At 44.7% G+C, this 17,269-nt stretch overlaps 1 protein-coding gene across 6 annotated transcripts in view; it reads right to left on the bottom strand.

Annotated features, from left to right (window-relative positions):
• Positions 1-17,269, bottom strand: part of NTM (neurotrimin) — a 931,513-nt gene that overhangs the window by 19,152 nt on the left and 895,092 nt on the right. For all 6 annotated transcript variants that reach the window (XM_057553462.1, XM_057553467.1, XM_057553466.1 and 3 more), the window contains 2 exons: positions 4,536-4,670; positions 2,503-2,623 (listed from right to left, as the gene is read on the bottom strand). In XM_057553462.1, coding sequence (XP_057409445.1) covers positions 2,503-2,623; positions 4,536-4,670 — 256 coding nt within the window. The remainder of the gene's footprint in view (positions 1-2,502; positions 2,624-4,535; positions 4,671-17,269) is intronic.

Raw genomic sequence — 17,269 nt, 5'->3', positions numbered from 1 at the left:
GGCAGTGACAAGACTTCAGAGGCAGAGATGCTCTTCTAGAGCTGGGTGACAGGAGGACAGACAACTGCATTCCATGGTCTCCCATTCCCCTCCCATTTACACAGGAGAATAAATACACGAGCGGCAAATGGGAAACCGAGCGGAATCTACTAAAGGAGAGAAAAGGAGCTGCCATGAGGACTCAGACAGAAGAGGACTCAGAGGCGCCTGAGCCAGGGGCTCTGAAAGCCGCTGCCCACCACGGTGATGCTGCCAGGCTCTCTCCTCCTGGGTGAAGCCTGCAGCCCCCCTCTCCGTGACGCAGCAGCAAGCTCTCTCTTCCTACACCCACCATTGGCCATTTTTGCCTAAAGGCTAATCTTCTTTCCTCCACGTATTTTAAGATTTTGTTTCTTCTACATTTTGCTCACATTTTCGTCCCATAGAGAATTAGAAAAACAGGAGGCAGCTGATTCATTTTCATGAAGGCCCAGGCCACGGAAAGTTCAGGAATTTACCCTGGAGCTCAATAGGTTTTTGTTTTTTGTTTTGTTTTGTTTTCTGATACTGGACCTTCACATCTCACTTTTGTTCTTAGTAAAGGAAAGGATAAAAAGGAGGAAAGAGGAAGCAGGATTTCAAAGAAAGATACCCATGTTTATTTATTGGGAAAACACTATTCCCTTCTGCTTGATTCTGATTTCTTGGAAAAAAGGAGGAAAGCCAGCTATTTCTTCTTATCTCTCCCTGAGTTTGCTTTTCCTCATTCTGTCTCAGTACTTCCATCTACAAAATGAGCTAGACACATACAATGCACCTAAGTTGCTGCCAGAATTGGTACCTAAAAATGAAAAAGTTCTGCTTCTCACTGGGAAGGGCTATGATGATGTGCAATGGGTCCTCTGACTAAGCAACTTGGTTCTAAACAAAGTTCAGGGGTTGATGCAGAGACTGGAGGAGCTCTTGGTGTCTGGCCTCTGTTTTTAAACTTATTTTTTATTGAAGTATAGTTGATTTACAATGTTACATTAGTTTCAGGTGTATGGCAAAGTGATTCAGTTATACATTTATATACATATATTCTTCTTCAGATTCTTTTCCTTTATAGGTTATTACAAAATATTGAGTATAGTTCCCTGTGCTATACAGTAGGTCCTTGTTGGTTATCTATTTTATATATAGTAGTGTGTATCTGTTAATCCCAGACTCCTAATTTATCCCTCACCCCTTTCCCCTTTGGTAACCATAAGGTTGTTTTCTATGTCTGTGGGTCTATTTCTGTTTTGTAGATAAGTTCATTTGTGTCATTTTTTTAGACTCCACATGTAAGAGGTATCATATGATACTTGTCTCTGTCTGACTTACTTCACTTAGTATGATAATCTCTAGCTGCATCCATGTTGCTGCAAATGGCATTATTTCGTTCTTTTTGATGGCTGAGTAGTATTCCATTGTATATATGTACCACATCTTCTTTATCCATTCATCTGTTGATGGACACTTAGGTTGCTTCCATGTCTTGGCTATTGTAAGTAGCGCTGCTACGAACACTTCCCGGTCCCTTCAGGAAAGAATCCCAAGGCACTGGAGATGTTCTGAGACGCGTAGGCAGCAGCTGGGCCTCTCCCGGCATGAGTCCTGGCCTGGAATTGCTCACCTGCTCTCCTTCCCAAAGTTCCCCTTTTTGTTGCTTTTTTCCCTCAGCTTCTCAGCCTCCGTCACTCTGTCCTCCTCCTCTACCCCACATACACCTCAGGACTTTTTTGTATCGCCCCCCCCCTCCCCATTTTTACGAATGTGCTCCGACCACGGACAGCTCTTGCACATGTATTTGCCGTTCATCCACCTGAAAATAGCTCTTTGATAACAGTAATCACGCGTTGCCTGGTCCCCAGAGCCACTGAACCCTGTGCTAACGTGCCATCTGCTAACGCCTCATGGTGACAATCTTCAGTGATCACGACAAACATCCTGATGGCGGCTGCAACAATAGGAGGGGATGGGAGAGGCCCCTCTCTTTTCTCCCGCAGTGAAAGTACAAGCCGGGCACAAAGGGAGGCTAACCTGGGTCACGGACGCTTTCATGCACCACCCCTGAGAGTGGCTGGAACTGGACCGGAGTCCTCAGACGCAGCTAACTTAGTGCCGGGGAGCATTCCTTCCTGACGCCTTAATGCAAGCCTGAGAAGGTGTTAAAAATAGCTGCAGGCAGAACACATTATTTTCTGGGCCTATAAAAAACTCACAGGCTCCTAGTGGCCTTTCCTTTGAGATATTGCTTCCCTTAAAAAGTAGCTTTTCTCAGGCTTGTTGGTGGGCGAGTGCCAGTTCTGCATGGCAACATCACAAACATAGCTGAAGTTCATTAATATCAAGAAAAGGCTTGTTTGTGTATTGTTTCTCCCTCATAGGTAGGAGGAGTTCAGGAGAGCACTTTGCAGGAATCCATTTGCATCCCTGTGGAATCAGGCAGGAACCTGGAAGAGCTTTCTTCTTCTTGCGGGGAGGGGGAGGGAGCCTTACCTTTTGTCATCCTTGTACCACTGGAATTCTGCCGAGGGAACCGCGGAGGCTTCACACTGCAGCGTCCCCGTCTGTCCCACGGGGACACCTGTCCCCTTAGCTTCTGAAATATATGGAGGATCTGCAGAGAGAAGACATCCCATAGCATCTCAAATGCCTCAGTCACTGACTGTGTTTTTCATGCCCTGCTCTACCTCCGGTCTCCACCATGTGCCGGGGAATGAAACCATCCCATATTGTTCTAAGGAAAAGCTCACGTGTACTGCTTCTGCTTCCCTCTGGACAGAGGTGGGATGACCCGGTATTCAGGCACACTTGCTGTTTAAACTTTTCAACTTTCATAGGATGTAGCCGCCCCATCGACCCTCCACCCCATGGGTTGACAGTCAGCTCCTTTAATCAGCCCTATAGACTGTCCGCACGCCAGGTTCTTGCCAGAGTATATAACCTTGAACTATTCAATTTCCATCAAAAGCTCAGTTGCAAGAAATAATACTCATGGAGAACTGCCTGAAGGATACACAGATCCGTCACTCTTGGAGGTGTTCTACGCTGGACCCCTGAATCCAGCCGGACCGACCAGAGCTAAGTACTTGGCCTGCACTCATTCCAAGGCTTTGTCAAACTGCCCTTGACAATGCCGACAGTTGCACTGAAATGTATTGTGAGAAACAGCCACAACCAACTCGCCCTTCTGTTTATTGCAGAGATATTGCATGTGATGTCATTGTGCTCTATTTGTGGAGACCTTAACGTGAAGTTATTTTTCGAGTCTCAGTACCAGAAAAAGCAGTGTTTCTCCCAAGCAACTAATTTGCTTTCATCTTATGGACATAAACCTCAAACCAAATGATGTTTCCCCTCTTTGCTTCAGGAGCTGGAAGCCAAATCCTGGACCCACATCTGACCACCTTGGCATATAAATTTTATGTGCTGATTTCCCCCTAGATTTCACTTATTTTCCTATATAGGTTTTCCCTTTGCTTACATTTCCTTACTCTTCAGGTTAATCTTTATTAACCTTAAGTCATCTTATGTCACTTTAAAAATGAATCGTGGTAGGGTACAAAAATGGTGTCATTGTTACACCTGTTTCCTTGCTGCTTAAAGCGCTTTGTGTTAATTAGGTTTGAATTGCAACAGAAACCAAAATATTAAAGAATGAGTAATCACCAAAACACGATATTCTTCCTCTACCTCCACCCTCACCTAAGTTTTGAAGGAGAAAGGCTTGTTGTTTGCTGGCTTAGTTCTTAGATTCTAGTCTGTCCTAAGACTTTCTGAAATTGGGCACAGCAGGGAAAACATTCAGAATGTCACAGAGAACTGAGTCAGGGTACATAACGAGGAACCGAGAGGGGAAAGCCTGAGGGAGGGGGGCGAAGTTGCGCAGCATCAACGTCAGAGAGAATTTGGATGGTAAAGGAGGAGGAGGGGTCCAGAGCAGTGGCCTCCATACTTTTTGGGTTCAGTATCTCACGTAACAAAAATCAGGTATGAGCTATACCCTCTAATATGTGGATATGTGTATGTTTATCTATTTATAGTCCAATTATGAATGCATACCATGTCCATCAACATACATAATTGGAAAAGGATGAGATAAAATCAGTATACCATGAACAGAAATTATAATATTTCCTCCATACACATGCTTTTAATTTATTTTCTTGCTCCCTATGAAGGAGATGACTGTCTAGAGAGTGAGAAGCTTGGTGACATTATGAGTAAAGTATGGGAAAAATTGGGATTCAAAGACAAGCTTGTATACCTTATGCATTGAATGTTACTTCACGATCTTTCAGGAATGTTAAGGCAAGCTCGGGATGATATGAAATCACTTTCAGATCCAATTTATTATTGTTTTTTTTAAAGAGTTTGGAATTGTCGCTCCTAAAGGCAGGACGCGGGCCGCAAGGCTGCTCTGTTTCCTGCCCCGAGTCAGGGCGCGGTGCTGAGGCCAGCTCTCTGCTGCGGCCGCGACAGCAGCAGCCGCAGGCACGCGCAGGGTGGGGGCTCCTGCGACCACTTACAGTTCACGGTGACCTTGACTCTCCGCACCACTGGGACAGCCACATCATTGGAGGCGCTGCACTCATAGTCCCCCGACTGCTCCCTCGTGATGCCCTGGATCTCCAAGTACTCGTCTTCGCTCACAAAGCCCACAGCTGCAGGAGAAGGGGTGGTGGAACAGGAGAAAAAACACCAAAGGTACAAACTTAGAAAACAAAGTGTGCAACGGTTACGTCCGCAGAGAATCGTGCCCCTTCCAAGTCCAGATTCTTGGGCTCCATGCCAAGTCTCCCTCCTTCCACTCTTTTTTTTTTTTTTAATCAGTCATCAATTTTATACACATCAGTGTATACATGTCAATCCCTCCTCCCACTCTTTTATCTCTTCCGTCACCAGCTCTTCCTTGGTTCCCTGACGGGCCAGCTAAAATGTCTGTGTTCCTACCTGCACTAAGCACAGAGTCTGGAGAATTGCTGGTCCTCAGTAAGTGATGAATAATGTTGAAATTTACCCTGCCCGAATCTCACCAAGCACTCAGGCTCTGGGGATCTGAGTTAGGCACCTTTGGTGAGTATTCACTTTCTGGTCTCCAGGTATCGTTTAGGCTGAACCTTGAAATGCAAAGCTGATGACATCATCCTAGATCACGAATCCATGATCGTGATCATACCACACTAGCAGTTACACACACACACAGCCGCAAAAGGCAGTGGAAACACTAATGAAATTAAATTTCTGTTTTCATATTTAGACACTCAATTAAATCAGCAGAAATCCATTTTCTAAACTTCAATCTGCTGGAGCTCTTGGGTACAAGATCCTGGCCACAAATCAACAGCAGGGACTCCACCCTCTAACTACAAACACGGCAGAGAGGAAAGAGCAAGAAGACAAGGCTGCGAATCACACTGTCACATCCCTGTCCAGACACACGGTCTCCCCACTGAAGATTTATGAATAATAGTAACAGCCGTCTACCTACCCGACTTCCTCCCTGAGGTCTGGCCTTGAGCCTTTGATATGGACAGACCAGGACATTAATGCCTGCAAGAGGATTGTCACTGTCTCCTCCCAGAGTCACCCTGAGCGTTCACCTCCTGGCGGAGAGACAGGGAATGACAAAATACCCGGGTGCATCCCGGGATCAGCCTGCCTCTCTGTTAAATGAAGATAGTCAGCATGATGGTACACCTTACCCTGTGACCTGGCATCGTCTTATGGGGAAAATGGGTGCTATTTTTAATAGCTATTCTGCAACAACAAGCAGAAGTTGAGACTGTCCCAGAAACCAGAAGACATGTTCCCTGGAATAAGGTATATTTAATCCTAACACCTCACAGGGCTGTGTGGAGGAGCAAATGAAAACTAGTTACATGAAAGCACTTTGGAACACTACTGTGCTGCACACTTGTTGCCCTAGTCACCCTGTGATCTGCCTGGACGCCCAGACTCAGGGGGCGCCAGGCTATGTTAACCCCAGGGGGCCCCACCTGAGTGGGCAGGGAAGAGGCACAGTGCCCCCCAGGTGATAAAACCCCTCCATAACACCACCCATATCAGCTGATGCAAAGCACAAAAATGACAAGAAGAAGAAACTACTGTAATACAAAGAATTATGTGTGTGGTATGTAAATTATGGTTGTATGTGTTCTGTGACATTGTTAAGCTCCCCATATTTTGTCAAGATAATAACAGGAGCAATGACAATGACACAGAAGACAACAGCTTTCTTCTACAGAAGGACCACTGCCTGCCCAGCGAGGCCAGGGCCCCCGGGTCATGGTAACTTTGTGTCACTGTCCAGAACTCAGTCCAACCTGAGCATTTCCCAGGTGTCTTCAACCCTATGGAGCCCACATATATGTGCAGGGACACTCCTGCCTCTACGACCTTCAGGGGAGCAAAAGAACAGCCTCTGTCTATTAGAGCAAGTGAGAAAGAGTTAATTAATTCACAGGAAGAAAAAGGGATGTGCTGACAAGTAGAAAACAGTGTGCAAAAGTCCAGGATACGGAGAAGACCATCAGCATCAACCCATAGACCCTCATGGTCCCAACCAGTGAGAACCTTCTCCATGTCACAGGAGCCTTAATTGTCACTGTTTCCTAAGCATCTTTAGGGGAAAAAGCACCAACCTTGATTTGCGGAAGGTGGGGAGGAAACGAGGAGAAGAGGTTTAAATGAAGAGCTTGTGATTCCTTTTAGGTTGTCGTTGTTTATTTGCGCCCAACCTGAGCCTACATTTGTCAGATATTCCCCGCTAGATGCTGTAATTACTGTGCAAAGCATCGAGGAGACCAGTGTCACACTTAATATTCCCATTAATTTTAAATGGTGGTCCTTGGTACATATGTGTGGCAATTGGTGTCATATTTTAATTAGGCTTGCCCTACACCATCTGAAATTAATAATAGCTCGAATTACCAGTGTAATTTATAAATTAACAGTGCCATAGCATTAGAAAATAAATTAGCTCTGGACAGCTGTTTCTGGATTGAGCTCCAGTGTCAAACCAGTGACTGGGAGGACCTCAGATCTCCTGGGAGGCTGCGTACGACACCATCAAAGCAAAGAAGCAAAATGACACAGGGTTCTCTGGTCTCTTGTTCTTCTTTCCAACTACAGACCATGCATCTAGTTTAATTCTATCATCCAAACACGTTCTTGTGTGACCACAGTAAGACTTACAGGAACCAAGCTTGAATGAATTTGTTATAGGAATATCCAAATGGAGAAGTTGATGGGGGGCGGATTACTGTCACAGACTGAAATGCAACGACGTAAATATTAGGACAATCACGGTAAAAAACTTAGAAAGTTTTTTGTGGGGACATGTGTGCTCCTGTATGTGAAGTTTAATATATTAATATCAGGCAATTTTATGTAGGGAAGGAAGTTAGATGGCTTAAGATTTGGGGAAAGTGTATGTTCTCCACTGACCTAGATGTATATTACCAGAGGGAGAGGATTACACTTAAGTCATCCTGCAAAAACCGATGAAGCTTAATTTTACTATCATGTGTTCTCCAGACCAAATGTAGAATTACAGGAAAAGCACAATCATAGCTCACCCATTGTTATATGTACACTTTCTGATTAAACTGGAAAGGTAGTATGTATATAGTAAAATGCTTTATACATTTTAGCTTTCATTGTCATTATTGTTACCTTTCTCCTCATATACTTTTTTCTCAAATAGGAGCAAAAATAGCAAAACCAGACAGAAAACCAGTATATATATATATAAAACAAATGAAACTCTGAATCACCAGAAATGAGGTCCCTATAGGGACTGCTTAAACAGACAAACAAGAAAAAAAAAAAAACCAAAAAACCACTAAACTGAAATCTGAATTTATAGAGTTAATGATTAATGATTCAAGGAAAGTTTTCCTTTAATAGCATTTGCACTCTGGCTATGAAATGATCAGTGCTTTGTCACTCGAATGGAGAACTTACAAAGACTATTGGAAGAAAAACAAAAAGAAAACAGATCAACAGAGCTAGGACATAGGCTGACTTCAGAAGAATTGCCTAGAATAGTTGTTTGAATATAGAATTTTAGATGCCACTCATAGCTACTAAATCTGAATCTCCTGGGATGAGAAATGTTAATAATTCTACTTGGAAATTCTTATGCACAGTCAAGTTTGGGAATTAGGGATTTAGGTCAATCCTGTATTTTTCATGTGGGAAATTGAAGTTTAAAGGAGGCCATGATCACGCATGGGGCTAGAGGCAGCACACCAGGTCTCCTGATGTCCCTCACACCGATCCTACAGCTATAGTAGTGTTCTCTAATGGTGTTTTTATGCCGTGTGCACTGGTCTTATTTTCCCATGCAATCAAAACTTTTTGACAGCAGGGACCATGTCTTGGGCATCTCTGGCTCTTAAGGCACCTAGGAAAATGGTTTACATAATTTGAAACTTGTCAACTTCTTATTAATAAACTGATTGAGAGCTTCCCTGGTGGTGCAGTGGTTAAGAATCCGCCTGCCAATGCAGGGGACTTGGGTTTGAGCCCTGGTCCGGGAAGATCCCACATGCCGCGGAGCAACTAAGCCCGTGAGCCACAACTACTGAGCCTGTGCTCTAGAGCCCACGAGACACAACTACTGAGCCCGCGTGCCACAACTACTGAAGCCCGCACGCCTAGAGCCTGTGCTCCGCAACAAGAGAAGCCACCGCAGTGAGAAGCCCTTGCACGGCAACGAAGCGTAGCCCCGCTCGCTGCAACTAGAGAAAGCCCGTGTGCAGCAACAAAGACCCAATGCAGCCAAAAATAAATAAAAAAAACAAACAAACAAAAAAACCTGATTGACCAATAGACTAAGAACTACAGACCGAATTCAATTAAAAAAAAAAAAAAATAGGGACTCTGTTGCTTACCTAACCCTCACATGGCTCTGTTCCCAAGACAGCACCACCTTTGGTAATTGTTCTTAGCAAAATATTTGTATTTCCTGACTTCAAAAAATATCATCAGTGCTAGTGTTCTAACAGAAGACTTTCTTTAAATATGTGATTTTAAAAGGTTTATCAAGTGTTTAGCATACTTTAAATTTAGTCTTGGGGCCAATTATTTCCTCAGGGGGATGCATCTTTAAAAATGGAGATCAAGGAGGAAGTGTGATTTCTCTAACAGAATTTGTTTTACAGCCAACTTCTCAGGAATACAGCTATTTCATTAAGTGGAATCTGACAATCCAAGCAGCGAAATTAAGCAAGTTGGAAACGTGATCACATCTGTCCCCAAACCCCCAAAGAAGCTTCACAATCTCCGAGGACTTAGCTCAGCAGTTTATAACCCATCGAAGGACAAAAACTGCCCTGTGTAAGTAATACTCCTTTGGAAAAGAAAACCCTAGGTTTCTGAGTTCATAGATTGGGCTTTGGAATCTTTATAACTGAAAATAATAATAGCCACGATTATCATTTTTATCACACCCAAGAAAAGCTACAGAGAACAGCTGTAGCTATTGGAGAGGGCACAGCTGTCTCCTTGTTTAATATTTTTATGGAATATATACCAGCTGAGATAAAAATCATTGGACCTCAGAAACTAAAAAAAAAAAAACCAAAACATACAGAACATAGAATTCCAGAATTCAAAAGTTGGGAGGAATCATTTAAAAAATTTAGTTCAAATACTGTGACTAGTCTAGTCCTCTAGACTCTGCTCCCCTTTTCCCTCTCGATTTGCATCAGGATGTTCCCATTCAACCCAGACTGGGCTTCAAGGAGAGTCGTTTACAGGACAGGTCAGATGGTGTCCCTCCAAGGTGCCTCGATTTTGTGCTGACCAGCATGGCAAGTTTTGTGCTTTGATGGAGGAAGACGTGGTCTGGCTCAGATGCTGGGAGGTATGGTCCACAGGAACATCGTGATAGAGGTGTGGTTAGTAGCCCTTGCAAGCCGGAGGGACTGGTTTGAGGTCTGAGGGAGGAAGTGGTTAAAGCCAGAACTAAAGAAGATATTAAAGGTGGGCGAGGCTGCCATGAGATGCAAGGTCAGCCCCTGCTGATGGACTGGGGAAGGTCTCCCTCATCCCGCCCCACCCCCAAGAACTCAAAGCAGTCTGGGGCCCTGGGCCTGCAGCCAGCAACTGTTCAGAACAGACCCTCGCTCTCACTCAGCCAGCAGAGGCAGTGGTGAGGGGCGGCGTGGAGGGGGCTCCAAGAACGAGTCAGAGGTAAAGCTGAGGGTCTCCAGGCGTGGACATGGGCCCTCAGAGCCACCTTAACCTGGCACTGGGGGAAATCCTTGTGCGGCAGGACCAGGCTGAGGGCTCGTGGGCTCCACAGAAAACCCACACAGCAACATCTGCTGTGACAGGCTGAGATGACCGTTGTCAAAAAGCATTTCCAAATAGAATGGAAATTATTGTTGAATTATCTACACAGGATGGCTTCTGCGGGTCTGATATTCAGCTGGAGCAAAGCGGTTCAAGGGCTGATCTCGGCTCTTAGCCCTGCTGGCCCCCGGCTGTGCTGTGGACCGTGCTGAGCTCCTGTGTCTGCACACTGGACCCTGAGGTCATCCTAGCTGACGGTTCACTCTCCAAACTTCAGACTCCTCTTCTTTAAAATGGGAAAACGACACCGCCTTAGAGCGTGATCGTGAGTATTCAGTATGTGTGAAGTACTTAGCACATGGTAACCTCTTAGTAAATGGCAGCTCTCATGATTATTGTGACTGATCCTACAGCTCAGTTAGAGCCCATTTTAATACTCAAGATCCTTGATACAGGAAAATCTCAATGTGAAAATGAAAGAATAATCAGATCTCTGCTTTTCCAGTAGGGACTTAATAATAATAAACTTTACAAAGGATTCACCACAGATCCTGTAACTAGAAAGGTCTACTCCGTTCACTTAAAATACGATTTGATTTACAAGGGATACAATTTCTCGGGATCATTTCTTCTAAGAAAGCAATTGCAGCTGCATAGCCCATGTGAGACCAGCTGGGGGCTTGAAAAATATCTCTAATTTCACAACTAAGAATAAGAGGATATAAACATATTATATATATACACACACATATATATGTATATATACACACACACATATATATGTGTATATATATACACACATATATATTTGTGTGTGTATGTATGTGTGTGTGTATGTGTATATATATATATATATATATATATATATATATATATATATATATTTGTTTTTCTCCTTGACCTTTCCTTTGGATGCAGATAGCATGGCTGGCAGAAAGGACAGTCTGACGATCTTTCCAAGAATGAGAAACTTTTCAAAGTTCTGGAGGGCCCGACCTGTTTTTTCCTGCTCTTGCACCGAGGTACATGTTCAAATGGTCAATGAGAATATTACACATCAAACAGAAGGGGCCAACGCTGGAGAGTGGGATGGGCTGAATTGTCCTAAGTCGCTGGCTTCCATTACAGGAGAGGAATCTCCCTTAAACACATCAGCGCTGGTTGCTGGTGAGAAGAGCTGAAGTGAAGTGTGTGTGTGGCAGTGTCCCCATGCATCCCCTGCCTGCCAGGCTTGCAGCTGTCTCTACCGCAGCTGGACTTTTCTGAGACCTGGGAAACTTATCATTTCCCTCAGCCCCCCACCCCAAACCTTCAAATTAAGCTATTAATGTGATTTTATCATAAAGCAGTAATTAGAGATCCAATTAAAAATTACATAAACTGATGCCAACTGTAAATTTCATGACTCTCTCTACCTATCAATCTATCAATCTATCCCTATCTATCCATCTATCTTCTATCTCTCTGCCTCTCTATCTATCTACATATCTATCTATCTATCTACCTATCTATCTATCTATCTATCTATCTATCTATCTATCTATCTATCTAGGGATAAAGGTAACCGCAAAACAGCACAGATCCTGACATACATTAAGAACTCATTTGTCAGTTGCAACAAAATATATGTGTATTTTTGAATAGGTATGAATATGCATACATGAAATGTAATATTTTATGATATATAGAAAGAAAAAGAGAATTGAATTCCCTTAATTTTTTTTTTTTTTTTTTTTTTTTTTAATGAGGATCTTGAATCAGATGCGTATGTTTTTGATTGATTGATTGATTGATTGATTTTGGCTGTGTTGGGTCTTCGTTTCTGTGCGAGGGCTTTCTCCAGTTGTGGCAAGCGGGGGCCACTCTTCATCGCGATGCGCGGGCCTCTCACCGCCGCGGCCTCTCTCGCCGCGGAGCACAGGCTCCAGACGCGCAGGCTCAGCAGTTGTGGCTCACGGGCCCAGCCGCTCCGCGGCATGTGGGATCTTCCCAGGCCAGGGCTCGAACCCGTGTCCCCTGCATTAGCAGGCAGACTCTCAACCACTGCGCCACCAGGGAAGCCCGAATTCCCTTAATTTTTTAAGTGGGACATTTCCTGGGAATAATCTTTAGCTTTGTTGGGACATTTCCTGGGAATAATCTTTAGCTTTGTATTAAGGAGGAGCTGCAGCCCGAAACACAATTATATGAAAAAGAGCCCTCTGCACTCCACTGAGCCAGGTCCTGTGCATCTCTGAGGTACATCCCTTTCCTTAACAACAAGTTGTCTTTGCAGATATGGCTCCAGCAGCTGGCTGGGCCCTAGGAGTGTGTGCTCTTCTGCTGGCTGCCTTTTCATGAGGACCCCCCCTGCTCAGTTTTGCATGCAGACCCTGTCGTATGGGTGATGATTTCAAAGTCAAAAAGCGCACAGCTGGATGTTTGGAGTTTGCAGCTTGGTGTCTGGAACCTGAGTATTTGCAGTGGTACAGCTGATGGCTGCTAAAAAAAATAAAAAATAAATAAAGAAATCAGCTTTTGATTTGTAAACTCAGCCAATTTGATCTGAAAGACATTGATAGGGGATAAATATAGAACTCCGCAGTGTCGTATTACCTCGTACGTTGGCTGTTTGCGTTCTCTTTTTCTAAAACCCTAGAGATATAAGCCAGGACTGAGTGCCGCGGGATGTAAAGTTGCTTTGAAATTCCTTGTCCAGATTAATTTAAGGGAATTATTTTTCTTAAGAGGCCCCTACTGGGTTAAGGTTCCTGGCTCCATCATGCAGGCAAGTGGTCAGACATCCAGCTGCAGGGGGTCACCTTAGCCACCTGGTCCTGAGCTGCCTTGGGAAAGCAGGGCCATCTGTACTTTAGCCATGAAGACAATTTCTGGATTAAGAGCAGGAGTTCTTATCTGAGAACTGTAAAACTCCAGCCCTAGGGGTTTCTGGACCTCAGGAAATGACATCATGCATGTGTGCCTGTGTGTGTATGCTTTCCCTAACGAGAGATTCTATTTCTTTCTGAAAAGCGTTCTGAACGGAGCACAGGACACAGAAAGATTCATATAGACCCTGCTATGGTCCTGTGGTTCATCTCCCAGTGACGGCACAGAACCAAGTCTCTATCAACCCCCAGCCTTGCAAAGAAAAAAGAGAAAACGCCCTCAAAATATAACTGATGATGGGAAAAAGGAATAAGTCTAGGAGTAAAGCACAGCCTTGCGTGTGTTTCATTAAATATTTTGTGGAGGATGGAAAGTGAAGTAACTTATAAATCATCCTTTTGAAGAATAGGTATGCAGATCTGAGCCGTGCTTTGCTCACCAAACGAGGGGAGTTCTCCTCCCACCAAGACTTAAGATGAAAGGAGTGTAGCAGGCAGGGTTCCGCCCATTCCCCGGAGACCCCCGACCACTGGAGATCAACCAGAGGCTTGCTGGACACAGAGGGAGAGGGAGCAAGGCCTTCCCTTTGCAGCATCCTCAGGTGCAGAGCTGAAGGAAGGCTCTCCTGAAGAATTCCTCGTATTGGTGACTGTACCAAGCAAACACTCAGTGACAAAATGACCACTTGGGAGAAGGAAGAGAGAAGAAAACCTGGAGTGGGGTTAAATCTATAGTTAAGATAATTTAATGAGTAAATTCAGGTCAGATCCTGAGAGGAAGCGGCAAGGTGCCATGGGTCCTGGGGATGGAAATGCCAGCCTGCACTCCTGGTTGGCCTGGGGACAGGGAGACACAGGCAGCCCATGTATGTAAGAGGATGACCCAACACCACATAGACATGCCCTTAGAGTAGCATGAAGCCTGACGATGTAGGGTCATCTGGGTCCAGTGAGAAAGGGAGGCGTGGTGAAAACCTTTGTATAAGCCAGATTCGATTACAGCCTTTGAACATATTTAACATAATAAAATCTTTGCAAATAGTTCTCAAAAATCTCTCCCCCACCAAAGCTACTTGCTACCGAATCACACCAGCTGAGAAACGTGCACGGTGCTGCCCACCTGTCTGGGAATGCCTCCCACCTCTGTTCCAAGTTGTCCTCTACACACAGGTGGACCTTCAATCCCATCACGGAGATGTGAAGAGAGAGTGCACAGAAAAGTAGATTTCATTAGTTTCCACTGCTTTCATTAGTTCCACTGCTAAGGTTTCCTTCTATCTCTCTTCATTTCGCACAGAAGCTAAACGTAGGCACACATACCTACGTCCAGATGGAACACAAAGTATGAAAACAAGACAATCATGATTTGTCAGAACAAACATGGTGCTTCTGAGCCCTGATTATGGCTCTTTCTCTTAGGAATTACGTAGCCTTGAGTAAATTACTGATTCCCAGTTCCCTTGTTAATGAAATGTGGGTACGTTCTTATTCCTCCCTCCCTAGGTTGGGTCTGAGAATTAGATGAGAGAATTTGAGCAAAGGCACAGAAGACTGGTTGACACACGAGAGATGATCCATAAATGTCAGAAGGGACAGACTCTAGGAGGAATCTGAGACCCTCAACCCTTACATAATGGAATCTTATAAGGGCCCCTCCTCTGCTACCTCAATCTCCTCCCCTTGGTCAATCTACACTCTGAATCCAGTTCCTGCATCTGAAATGACCAGCTCTGCTCCCGATTTCCATGTTCATGTCATCATCCCAGGACGATCTGCTGACCTCTGTGCCCGGAACTCAGGGGAATGCCTCACATGTGTCTCCCAGACACCCCGGGCTGAATCATCACGTTGCCCCTGAAAACTGCTCTCACCCCTGTGTCCGCTAATCCCTGCTGGTGGCGGGGCTACCTCCCCATTCTCCTAAGATAAAGAAGAGTCACACGTTTGATTCCTCCTTTTTCACTCACTCCTCACCTTCAATCAACACATCCAGTGGTTTTTACCCCCTTTACCGTTTTCAAATCTATTTTCTTCTGTCCCTCATCACAGTTAACTATGTTAATTCAGTTGCTGTTCTCTACTCTGGGTTATTACAATCCCCTCTCTACTGAGCCCCCTGCCTCCAGGTTATTATATTTATTGTTGATGCCCAAACGATTGCAAAGAATAAAAATCCATCTCCTCACAGCTTAACCCCTTGTCCTTCAGATGACTCTGGTCTCCATCTCTAGATTCTTCTGCTGCCAACTCCTTTCCCCCCTCACCCACTAGATGCACCAGAAAAGTTCCTACGATGCTGAGCCGTTATCTGTGCCTCGCAACCTCTCCTTCTTTGCCTTCAAAACCATCTAGGATATTACTCCTCTGGGAACCCTTTCTTGACAATCAAAATTCCTTACCTCCTCTCTACCCAGTTTATTTTTTTGCTTCAAGTGTTGCCCTAATCACACCGCATTGTTATGCAATTGCATATGTTTACCCCGCTCAAAGTTATAAGAGAGAGGGGGCTCTTATTTATCTCTATCTCCAATATCTATAGCAGCCTTGAACACACAGAAGGCACCACATGATCATATGGTCAAAGACTGAATGAATGAACTAATGGATTATAATTTTGGTGGCTGGTCTGACTCTCATAATGAACTATTCAAACCTTCTTTGGTGACTTTTAAGAAAACAGCAGATATCTATCTTTTAAGTTTTTTTTTTTTCTTTTTTTTTGATAAAGGGCTGGACACAGAAAGAGACCTCTCTAATCTCCTAAGGATAGATAATTTTATTCCACATTTCCTAAAGGGGACTAAAAAGCCTTCCTCAAGCTAGACCTGGAGTGAGTAAGAAAAGAGCTTGGTTTGGCCATCTCCACAAATACCCTTCATTAAAAGCTCTTGTAGCTAATGCCCCTGCTTCCTCCAAATGAGTGAGGATGCAGCGTGTCCCAGAAGTGTCTAATCAAGTGTCTCAGAGAGCTTTCTTATGTCATCATCAATTCGGTTGCATTTTTTCCAAGTGGAATCAGCTCGGTGATTCAGCTCTGTCTATATGCAATTAGTAGTGGAGTGATTGCAGGGAACATGATGAGACTCTTTACCTTCCTGGGATGGGCAGGCAGGGAAAAAGTGCTGCTGCCCACACAAAATGGGCCTCCGCAGAAGAAACACTAACAGGCACTGTGATAGGAGCTCTGTGTGAGGAACGGAAGCTGGCCACAGGACACGGAAGCAAGCACGGGCTTGAAGTTGAACTTGACCTAATAGGGCAAAACCATGCTGGAGCATCGAAACCTCCCTGAGAAATCCCAGCACTTGCTGCAAGAGGGTTGACACCTAAAATGCACAGAGATGAACAAGTGAACCCCTTCTCACTTGTGCTCACGTGACTTCCCCACCCTCCTTCCTTCTCAGGATCCCGGGGCTTTGCCTGCCCTGACGGTGCTGATTTCTTTCCACCTCTGCTTAAATTGCATTATCTCCCACCCCTCTGGTCTCCTTCCAACCTGGTCACTCTCTTCCTTTTCCACAATTCCAAGAGATAGGAGAGAGGAACACTTCTGTTTGATCACCAGAAAAAACGTCCTTCGTGCTTGAAGTGAAAACTCTAACAACGGTAACTGAGGGACCACAAATTATTCTTTATTTCTGTCCTAATTCTCTACTTCAGGAGACTAACTGCCACGTCTAAGACCTGACAGCTGGCACCTTCCACGGGGCAGGGGAGGAGTGGAGGGGAGCTCATGGATCAACCAGTGGAGAGAGCAACTGGTGAAGAAGGGGGACAGAGAGAGAGACCGAGGCAGAGAGAGAGAGAGGAGAGTGAGAGATGGAGAGAGAGAGAGGAGAGTGAGAGACAGAGAGAGAGATGGAGAGAGAGCCAGAGCACAAGCAGGTGATAAAATGACATGTCAAACAGAGAACGCAGGCAGAATGCACGTGTCTGTTGAAGGCGATTACACAGTTGTTTAGATAAATCAGAAGCTCGCTCCCATGTCTACTGTGCTCTCATCAAAGCTCAAAGCCATTGTCAGCCCCATGGGAGTAGCTGGCCATAACCAGTCTTGCATGAAGCCTGTGGGAACAGCTGGCTCAAGCACA

This window comes from Balaenoptera acutorostrata, chromosome 9, assembly GCF_949987535.1.
Source record: "Balaenoptera acutorostrata chromosome 9, mBalAcu1.1, whole genome shotgun sequence".
In the NCBI taxonomy this organism is placed as follows: domain Eukaryota; kingdom Metazoa; phylum Chordata; class Mammalia; order Artiodactyla; family Balaenopteridae; genus Balaenoptera; species Balaenoptera acutorostrata.
This window is presented reverse-complemented; position numbering and strand designations above follow the sequence as displayed.